The sequence below is a fragment of the Doryrhamphus excisus genome, chromosome 11 (assembly GCF_030265055.1).
Source record: "Doryrhamphus excisus isolate RoL2022-K1 chromosome 11, RoL_Dexc_1.0, whole genome shotgun sequence".
Classification (NCBI taxonomy): Eukaryota; Metazoa; Chordata; class Actinopteri; order Syngnathiformes; family Syngnathidae; genus Doryrhamphus; species Doryrhamphus excisus.
Window position 1 is genome coordinate 16241012 of NC_080476.1, and position 10769 is coordinate 16251780.

General features: G+C 37.3%; 1 protein-coding gene across 2 annotated transcripts in view; it reads left to right on the forward strand.

Moving 5' to 3' along the window:
- LOC131138138 (rho GTPase-activating protein 26-like) overlaps window positions 1–9094 on the forward strand; it is a 57564-nt gene extending 48470 nt beyond the window's left edge. For both annotated transcript variants that reach the window (XM_058086801.1, XM_058086802.1), the window contains exons 19-25: window positions 564–723; window positions 1267–1411; window positions 2352–2574; window positions 6330–6365; window positions 6441–6551; window positions 7659–7750; window positions 7825–9094. In XM_058086801.1, coding sequence (XP_057942784.1) covers window positions 564–723; window positions 1267–1411; window positions 2352–2574; window positions 6330–6365; window positions 6441–6551; window positions 7659–7750; window positions 7825–7913 — 856 coding nt within the window. In that variant the 3' untranslated portion in view covers window positions 7914–9094. The remainder of the gene's footprint in view (window positions 1–563; window positions 724–1266; window positions 1412–2351; window positions 2575–6329; window positions 6366–6440; window positions 6552–7658; window positions 7751–7824) is intronic.
- Window positions 9095–10769: the final 1675 nt, after the last annotated feature.

Genomic DNA, 10769 nt, shown 5'->3' on the forward strand with positions numbered 1-10769 from the left:
GTCGTGTTTTGTCATGTCTACAGGGCTCTAATAATGCTTTGTTCATTTTAATCTGAAAAAAATAATTTGTCTACCCACCAACTATATGTGGTTTCTTATGTTTTTATTATTTGCCGTTTTATTATTATTATTATATTTATTTATTACTGATTGATTTTCTTTATTCTTGATTTGTTTATTTATTTTTCATCTTATTTTGCGAAGAAAAATAAAAAGTAAGATATTTGAGAACAGTGGAATGTTTTATCCGAGCTTTTCTTGTAGAAAATTGGAACCAAAGCGAAGTTTTTTTTAATTTTTTTGTTTTTAATAAATGCGTTTTTTGGGGGTTTTTTTTTGGACCCGAGCTCCTGAGTTTGAGACCCCTGCTGTAGGCCATTCAGAGAGAATAGTCTATTTATAACAGGCATTATGTGATGTTGGCAGCATGGTGAATGTGTTTATCACATGCGTTCATATTTGTGTTCCAAATATGCCCCATATACTTCAGTGATATAATATCATGCTAATTATCCCACAAACCCCAATAACAGGCCTTAATAAAAATATGATATTTTCAACAGTGTGGCCAATCACCACCAGCAGAACCTGATGACGGTCGCCAATCTGGGCGTGGTTTTTGGCCCAACTCTCCTCCGCCCCCAGGAGGAGACGGTGGCGGCCATAATGGACATCAAGTTCCAGAACATCGTAGTGGAGATCCTCATTGAGCATCATGAGAGGGTAAGATTGGTGGTGAGATTCATTTCTCCCCAAGAGAATCTGAGCTTTTCTTCCTGTCACTCACACACACACACACACACATTGGAAAATAGTTAAGAATTATGAAATTATTTTTAGTGAAATCTATCACTTATTTCATTGATATTGAAACCATGATTAAAAAACATGTTTTCTAAAATAGGGGTCGTCTTACAATCAGGGTCGTCTTATATCCTTTGACGTGTTTTTTTATGTAGTTTTGCAAGAAAACAAGCCCTTTATAACAACATTTCTAGTAAAGGCTTTTGTTCAGTCGATGCAAGTGTCGTAGCGCTGTTCTCTCCTGCTTCGAGGTTCTGCTTACAGGTGTTGCCATAGCAACGACACAAAGCAACAAATAAGACACAGCATTGCGCGCACGTCTTGCTTCTCTGCTGAAAGACACAAACTAAACCACACAAGTGGATTGCACACCGTGTACACAGTCACACGCAGTCACACGTAATACATGTGCACAATACTAAAAGACCACAGAGATTGACAGCATCTTCAAACGTCATGCAGATATTCAAGGACGTGCCGACTTCTTCTGGAGGTTCAACCAACATGCAGGCCAACCTTTCAAGGAGGAGGAGCACCGACAGTAAAGCTCCGTCCTGCAGCGAACGACCTCTCACGCTCTTCCAGACACCAACACATTCCCTCAAAGGTGAGCTGGATGAGTCATTTCCTACTTTTTTGCATTCGGGCGAGAGGCGGGGTACACCCTGGACTGGTGGCCAGCCAATCACAGGGCACATATAGACAAACAACCATTCACACTCACATTCATAACTATGGACAATTTCTCCAAGCTGTGAGGCCTGCGTGCTAACCACTCGTACGCCGTGCAGCCAGTAATAAAATTATTTTTCATATTGAAAAAATGTAATAAAAATAAGTAAATTAATAGAAATCAAAATACCTCTAAATTGATATTTTAAGTGTTTTTAAAAATTATTATATATGTAATGTCAGTGTTTTTTGTAGATTTATTTTTTGGCAATATTCATTAATTCATTTTCTACCGCTTATCCTCACGAGGGTCGCAGGGGTTGCTGGAGCCTATCCCAGCTGTCTTCGGGCGAGAGGCGGAGTACACCCTGGACTAGTGGCCAGCCAATCACAGGGCACATATAGACAAACAACCATTCACACTCACATTCATACCTATGGACAATTTGGAGTCGCCAATTAACCGAGCATGTTTTTGGAATGTGGGAGGAAACCGGAGTGAATTTGGGTCTCCTAGCTGTGAGGTCTGCGCGCTAACCACTCGCCCACCGTGCAGCCTCACCTAAAAATTCCATGAATATAAAGATCATATTGCTCAATCTAGATCAGAACTGGATAACATTTGGTCTGAGTCAGTACAACGTGTGAAAATTTGACTTACAAGATCAAACTTGGAACCTTCTTTACTCTGGTCGACAAGTTGTTCCAGTTTCAAAACGGATTCTCCTATCGATAGTAATGTAAACGGAATTAGGCTCAAACTAGTTTATTTCTGATTTTTACAGACAGACTCACATTTTAGCTCCAGAATGTAGCTGCTCTACAATAAAACCAAAATATAGCAAACCTGATACACACCTTTTTCTGACTCACAGATAATAACTCCGTGTTGGCCGGGGAAGGTGAGAAGAGGGACAGTTTTGTAATCACTGCGGCGGGCGAACAACAGCCGGCTGTCTTATCGACCGGCAACTGCAACAGCAGCAGCAGCGGCGGCAGCAGCAGCAGCGGCAGCAGCAGCCAAGGTCGGACGCCCAGACACAGCCTGATCAGCAACGACGGAGAACACAGCGCTCGGCAGATCCGGCCCAGCTCACTGTGAGTGCCGCAGAAATAATGACTGAAGTTTGAAGGTTTGAGCTCAGCACTACTTTGTGGGTTGCTAGTTCAGGAACCCAACTGATTATTAATATTAGGCGAATTAGCATGGTAATTGGGGATTGCTATGATTTATTTTTATTTTTATTTTTATTTTTATTTTTATTTTTATTTTTATTTTTATTTTTATTTTTATTTTTATTTTTATTTTTATTTTTATTTTTATTTTTATTTTTATTTTTATTTTTATTTTTATTTTTATTTTTATTTTTATTTTTATTTTTATTTTTATTTTTATTTTTATTTTTATTTTTATTTTTATTTTTATTTTTGTACTGTATTATTTTTTTTAACAATACTACAGCACAGCAGTGCTAATTAACTCAGAGACATTTAAGCATTTGCTTTTTTGCTCAGCACTACTTTGTGGGTTGCTAGTTCAGGAACCCAAATGATTATTAATATTAGGCGAATTAGCATGGTAATTGGGGATTGCTATGATTTTTTATTTTTATTTTTATTTTTATTTTTATTTTTATTTTTATTTTTATTTTTATTTTTATTTTTATTTTTATTTTTATTTTTATTTTTATTTTTATTTTTATTTTTATTTTTATTTTATTTTTATTTTTATTTTTATTTTTATTTTTATTTTTATTTTATTGTACTGTATTCATTTTTTAACAATACTAAAGCAATGCTAATTAACTCAGAGACTTTTAAGCATTTGCTTTTTTTAATTTACTTTATAAAATAACTAGTTTCTTAATATTTTCCCTGCAAAATGTTAACTTTTTGAAGGAAGAAACGTGTTTTTCTTGCTATTATTATTATTATTATTGTACTGTATTCATTTTTTAACAATACTAAAGCAATGCTAATTAACTCAGAGACTTTTAAGCATTTCCTTTTTTTAATTTACTTTATAAAATAACTAGTTTCTTAATATTTTCCCTGCAAAATGTTAACTTTTTGAAGGAAGAAACATGTTTTTCTTGCTATTATTATTATTATTATTGTACTGTATTTATTTTTTAACAATACTAAAGCAATGCTAATTAACTCAGAGACATTTAAGCATTTGCTTTTTTTAATTTACTTTATAAAATGACTAGTTTCTTAATATTTTCCCTGCAAAATGTAAACTTTTTGAAGGAAGAAACATGTTTTTCTTGCTATTATTATTATTATTATTGTACTGTATTTATTTTTTAACAATACTAAAGCAATGCTAATTAACTCAGAGACATTTAAGCATTTGCTTTTTTTTAATTTACTTTATAAAATGACTAGTTTCTTAATATTTTCCCTGCAAAATGTTAACTCTTTGAAGGAAGAACCGTGTTTTTCTTGCCAGTGGGGTGTTTTACATAAGCTACATCAAGACATAAAAGAGAAAATAGAGGGAAACTACAGCTTTTATGCTTTTATGCTTTTATGCTTTTATGCAGTGTATCAGATGCTTGGACGGATTTATGAAATGAACTCTTCTGAACTGCTGAAAAAATGCTGTGGTTTTCTGTTCTCACCCGGGGCAGCTTGTTTTTTTTTTTATGCCATTTAAGAAGAAAAAAAAAAAGAAAGTTCAGACAATGATAAAGCCAAACCAAACCAAAATTAAAAGTAAAACTAAAAGAATCTCCATAGTAACAAGATGTTTTCAATGAAACCAACTTCAGAGTCAGCAGGTTCTAATGTGTTCTTTTGCCTCCAGCTGTTATCAAAACATCGTAGGTGTGTCTTGATATTGTTCTTTAAACCGCAACCATCAAAGACCAAAGATTAGATTTTTCCAGAAGTGGGAGATAAGAAAAGATAGACTTCCGTTCAGTGACCGGCAGCCCCCTAAATGCAATATCTGTTGAATGAGTTCCTTTATGGGACCGGGGGGCCACGATACACATGTCATGAATGTGGATTTGTGTTCCCACTTGAAATTATGGGCAACACAGACAAAAAAACGCTGCTTGTCCTTGTTTGAAAGTTGAAGAGAAGCACATCACTTCTCCTGTGCGGAGATAGTCCTTCTACGTGAGGCATATCAGTATTAGACAGCATTGTTATTGTTATAGTGTGCCTTAGGCTGGCCCCAATAAAAGGCCTCTCCAAAATGTAATTTTTTCCACATAGCACAATGCCACAGATATCACACAGACTGCAGGGGTGTCCACCAGAGCTGTTGCCCATTTCGGAGAATTTGGCAGTACATCTTCATCTTCGAAGATCCAAATATTTTTGCATAACCAAAGAATTTCTGCACATATATTGCGAAAAGGCTGCACGGTGGACGAGTGGTTAGCGCGCAGGCCTCACAGCTAAGAGACCCGAGTTCAATTCTGCCATCTCTGTGTGGAGTTTTCTACGGGTACTCCGGTTTCCTCCCACATTCCAAAAACATGCTAGGTTAATTAGCGACTCCAAATTGTCCATAGGTATGAATGTGAGTGTGAATGGTTGTTTGTCTATATGTGCCCTGTGATTGGCTGTCCACCAATCCAGGGTGTACCCCGCCTCTCGCCTGTCCCAAAGACAGCTGGGATAGGTTCCAGCATACCCCCACGACCCTCGTGAGATAAGCAGTAGAAAATAAATGAATTAATATGCTTAATAATGGGGCCGCACGGTGGATGAGTGGTTAGCATGTTGGCCACACAGTCAGGAGATCGGGAGTTCGAATCTCCGTTGGGCATCTCTGTGTGGAGTTTGCATGTTCTCCCCGTGCATGCGTGGGTTTTCTCCGGGTACTCCGGTTTCCTCCCACAATCCAAAAAAAACATGCTAGGTTAATTAGCGACTCCAAATTGTCCATAGGTATGAATGTGAGTGTGAATGGTTGTTTGTCTATATGTGTCCTATGATTGGCTGGCCACCAGTCCAGGGTGTACCCCGCCTCTCGCCCGAAGACAGCTGGGATAGGCTCCAGCACCCCCCGCGACCATCGTGAGGATAAGCGGTAGAAAATGAATGAATGAATTAATGAATATTGCCAAAAAATAAATCTACAAAAAACACTGACTTTATATATATAATAATTAAAAAAAATACTTAAAATATCAATTTAGATGTATTTTGATTTCTATTGGTTTACTTATTTTTATTACATTTTTTCAATATGAAAAATAATTTTATTACTGGTTAGCGCACAGACCTCACAGCTAGGAGAAATTGTCCATAGGTATGAATGTGAGTGTGAATGGTTGTTTGTCTATATGTGCCCTGTGATTGGCTGGCAACCAATCCAGGGTGTACCATGCCTCTCGCCCGTCCCAAAGACAGCTGGGATAGGTTCCAGCATACCCCCACAACCCTTGTGAGGATAAGCGGTAGAAAATGAATAAATATTGGGGAAAGCTATGAAAATACAGCAGCATGGCTGCAGTAAAGAAAACGTGGTTGCCAGTCGCGTGGATAAAAACATGATTCATTCTCCCTGTGAGGCTTGTTTCCATTCCTTATCCTATACATGCTGTCATTAGGGGCAAATGGCAGCCCGCTAATATGGTCAACGCGGCAAATGAAGTGGAAGTGTGATGGCGGTACGTGTGGGCGTGTTCCACTCTGCAAGTTGACTGATAGTCTTGTCAGTAAAGCAGATAGGACATCACTTTGATCCAATCAGCTCTGAAAATTGTCTTCACCTGAAAGGAAATCTGTTCAAGAATAAGGAAGCTAGTAGCCACATTTGTAACAATAACAAATTTTGATTTGAAAATGATTCCGTATGAGATTACCACTTTGTTGTTTTGTGTTTTCAGGTTGAACCCCAAAAGTCGTTGCAGTATACCAGCCTGGTAAGGAAGTCTGTATTTCCTTATGGTAACTCTAACAGTGTAGGACTGTTTGTAATAATATCCACTTATCCATAGTGCATCATCCTCCAGTCCAAACTCACCACGTTCTCCTTCCTGGCCCATGTTCTCGGCGCCGTCCAGTCCTCAACCTATATCCTCAGCCTCTAGTGACTCCTCCCCAATCAGGTTGGTTTACGATGATCGTGGTGTAGAACAGTCAATTGGGTTATAACTGGGGTCTCAAACTCAATTTACCTGGGGGGCACTGGAGCTAGGGTCTGGGCAAGGCTGGGCCGCATCAGGTTTTCCAAAAAAAAAAAAAATGTTATGTATTATTTTTTATTTATTTATTATTTTTTTATTTATTAAAAACTGAAAAATATACAAACTTTTTCAGTGCTTTGGTTCCGATTTTCTACAATAAAAGCTCTGATAAAACATTCCACTGTTCTCAAATATCTTAATTTTTATTTTTCTGCACAAAATAAGATGAAAAATAAACAAAAAAATCAAGAATAATGAAAATCAATCAATCAGTAATAAATAAATATAATAAAAATAATAATAAAACGGCAAATAATAAAAACTTAAGAAACCACATATAGTTGGTGGGTAGACAAATTATTTTTTTCAGATTAAAATGAACAAAGCATTATTAGAGCCCTGTAGACATGACAAAACACGACTATAGTCACATTTATACTCTTATTTACAACATATTGCGCAACTGCAGGGTCTTTGAGACACATGCTAACTCGCAAACTAAAAAGCTAGCGACCTAAACGGTAGCCTCCGAGTTATTTCCTTTAAACTTAAAAAAAAAAGCCAAAAACTTACCACTTCCACACGGATAGGGAGGATAACTATTAACAGTTATTTAACCTTTAACATGAACATTAATCAAACGTAATAATTTTTTCTGGGTACATGATACCATACAGCATCCATATCAAACTTGCGCGGGCCGCACTAACATTAAACTTTCATATCAAGCCGGGGGCCTCAAACTAGTGTCCTGCGGGCCACATTTGGCCCGCGGGCCGCATGTTTGAGACCCCTGGGTTATAACAACATCATAATGTGGAAGTCGACCTGGGATACTGAAGTTGACCTGGGAGTACTGAGAACTATAGGGGTGCTATTTCATGTCTATAGGTCTCTAATAATGGTCAAAACTGCATTTAAACAGGTTTTCTATTGAATCCTAATTGGAACCAGTGGAACCTTACCTTCCAACACTAATGCTTAGTAGTAGCGTTCGCTAACATTCATTCTTGCTGTCATTGTGTGCAGTAGCTCAGGCAAGAGAGCTCGAGCGCTGTACGCGTGCAAGGCGGAGCACGACTCCGAACTGTCCTTCATCGCGGGCACCATCTTTGACAACGGTGAGTCACGCCTCGTTCTTCTTCTTCACTTGATTTCTTGTAACTTCCATACTTTTCTTCTTCTGACTCTTTAGTTCACACCTCCAGAGAGCCGGGCTGGCTGGAAGGAACGTTGGATGGTCGAATAGGACTCATACCGGAAAACTATGTGGAGTTTTTATAGTGCAGGGACCACACTGGACTGGATTAAGACGCAAAACTGGACTGCAAAAGGAGGCATACCCCCAAAAGACCTTATCTATTAGTGGGATTTGACTTTGGCTGGGACTGGATGGAGTGGAACGGCATCCTGGTGTTGCACTGAAAGTGGAAAAAAAAAAAAAGCAAACAAAAAGGATCCTCTTTGGTTCCAGCTGTTATTGGATTAGTTTGGATGGCTTCCCAAGTCTTTGTGAAGATGTCATAAGCCTGGAATGTGTGTGTGTGTGTGTGTGTGTGTGTGTGTTTGGGGGGGGGTGATATACTTTACGTCAGCTTGTTCTTCCTCCTTCCTGTCTTCTTGAAACTGCACTGTTGATCAAGATCTTCTCTCAGAAATTGGGCAATATCCAGTGCCACCCCCCCCCCCAACCGCCCCCTCCTTGCTGTGTGACAAAGGGCGCTGGCGCATGGCAGAGCAGCAGGAGGTCATCAATTTTTTCAAACAAGCGTCTTTTTTTTTTTTTTTTTAAGGATTGGAAGCAATCATCTCTGCTGTGTGAAAGGGGGTAGTTCATTTTTTTTTTTAATAATTTCTGTTTGAAAGGTTTTCTGTGACAAAATGAAAATAATAATAATTAATAGTCATATGTGCATGTTTTACTTTTACAACTTGTAATTTTACACACAATAAATATTCCTAAAAAAATACATGTCCTTTTCAAATATATTGACATACAATGAACACATTTACAGCACAATACTACTAATAAGCTATTTGTTATTGTTAATTATTATTATTGTCACAGACATCCTTCCATAACGCTAAGAATATATGAAGTTAACTTTGAATTCTGTGTCAAATGTCCCGAATAAAGAAATCCGAGCTGCTCTGCCACGTTGCCGTATGAACCTGACCTTTGCCCTCCCAGGTTTTCAACCAGGAGCCTAAACACGAAATGTCAATGTGAAACGAGACTACTTTTTATTTATGAGACATTCTTGAAGATGTAATCTGAAGGGAGGTGTTTTATTTGACTTTATATGCTAATTTTTAATAAACACACCCTTTTTCTATTTCTATTCTTTGCATATTAACTTTCTTTACTCCATCTTTGATGTGTTTTGTTTATTTACAGCCTTAAAAAAAATCATCTGAGAGGTTTTGTTGGAATTTTGCAGAATTAAAGATTAATGTTGCTGGAGCTTTTTGGATTCTGGATCTTTTTTTAATTGTTGCTCACGCTTATTACCGACAGTCAGGGTTTTGTAGGTCTCAAGTGAAAGGTCGAGTCAAGTCTTAAGTCAGAGGCTTGAAATGTTCAAATCCTTCAGAAGTACTGTTTAGAAACTGCGACTTACCCGCCACATCCGGCCTGCCAAGCATCATTTCCACATTCCCTTTTTTATACCTTTTTTTTTCACAAAATCACCAAATTCAAACACTGGCATTTTATGCCATTTTTGGATGCTCCAGTGTCCCCTGTTGAGTGTGTGTGAGGTTTCCACTTTTATTTTTGATACAAAAGTGCTTTAAAAGCAAGTTGAAAAAATGAAAAAAAAAACGACATACCAACCAAACCCTTACGTTTTTTGTCAAAAATCACCAAATTCAAAATCTGGCATTTTATGCCATTTTTTGATGCTTCTGGGTCCCCTGTTGAGTGTGTGTGAGGTTTCCACTTTTATTTTTGACAGAAAAGTGCTTTAAAAGCAAGTTGAATAAAATGGAAAAAAAAACAAAAACATACTAACCCCTCACGTTTTTTGTCAAAAATGACCAAATTCTAAATCTGGCATTTTATGCCATTTTTGGATGCTTCTGGGTCCCCTGTTGAGTGTGTGTGAGGTTTCCACTGTTTTTTGACCAGAAAAGTGCTTTAAAAGCAAGTTGAAAAAAATGAAAAAAACGTTTCTTGTCAAAAATCACCAAATTCAAAATCTGGCATTTTATTCCATTTTTGGATGCTTCTGGGTCCCCTCTTGAGTGTGTGTGAGGTTTCCACTTTTATTTTTGACAGAAAAGAGCATTAGAAGCAAGTTGAAAAAGTGAGAAAAAACGACATACTAACCCCTTACTTTTTTGTCAAAAATGACCAAATTCAAAATCTGTTATTTTATGCCATTTTTGGATGCTTCTGGGTCCCCTGTTGAGTGTGTGTGATGTTTCCACTTTTATTTTTGACAGAAAAGAGCATTAGAAGCAAGTTGAAAAAGTGAGAAAAAACCGACATACTAACCCCTTACGTTTTTTGTCAAAAATCACCAAATTCGAAATCTGGCATTTTATGCCATTTTTGCATGCTTCTGGGTCCCCTGTTGAGTGTGTGTGAGGTTTCCACTTTTATTTTTGACAGAAAAGTGCTTTAAAAGCAAGTTGAAAAAAATGAAAAAAAAAAAAAACGACATACTAACCCCTTACGTTTTTTGTCAAAAATCACCAAATTCAAAATCTGGCATTCTATGCCATTTCTGGATGCTTCTGGGGCCCCTGTTGAGTGTGTGTGAGGTTTCCACTTTTATTTTTGACAGAAAAGAGCATTAGAAGCAAGTTGAAAAAGTGAGAAAAAACGACATACTAACCCCTTACTTTTTTGTCAAAAATGACTAAATTCAAAATCTGTTATTTTATGCCATTTTTGGATGCTTCTGGGTCCCCTGTTGAGTGTGTGTGAGGTTTCCACTTTTATTTTTGACAAAAAAGTGCTTTAAAAGCAAGTTGAAAAAAATGAAAAAAAAAAAAAAACGACATACTAACCCCTTACGTTTTTTGTCAAAAATCACCAAATTCTAAATCTGGCATTTTATGCCATTTTTGGATGCTTCTGGGTCCCCTGTTGAGTGTGTGTGAGGTTTCCAGTTTTATTTTTGACAGAAAAGT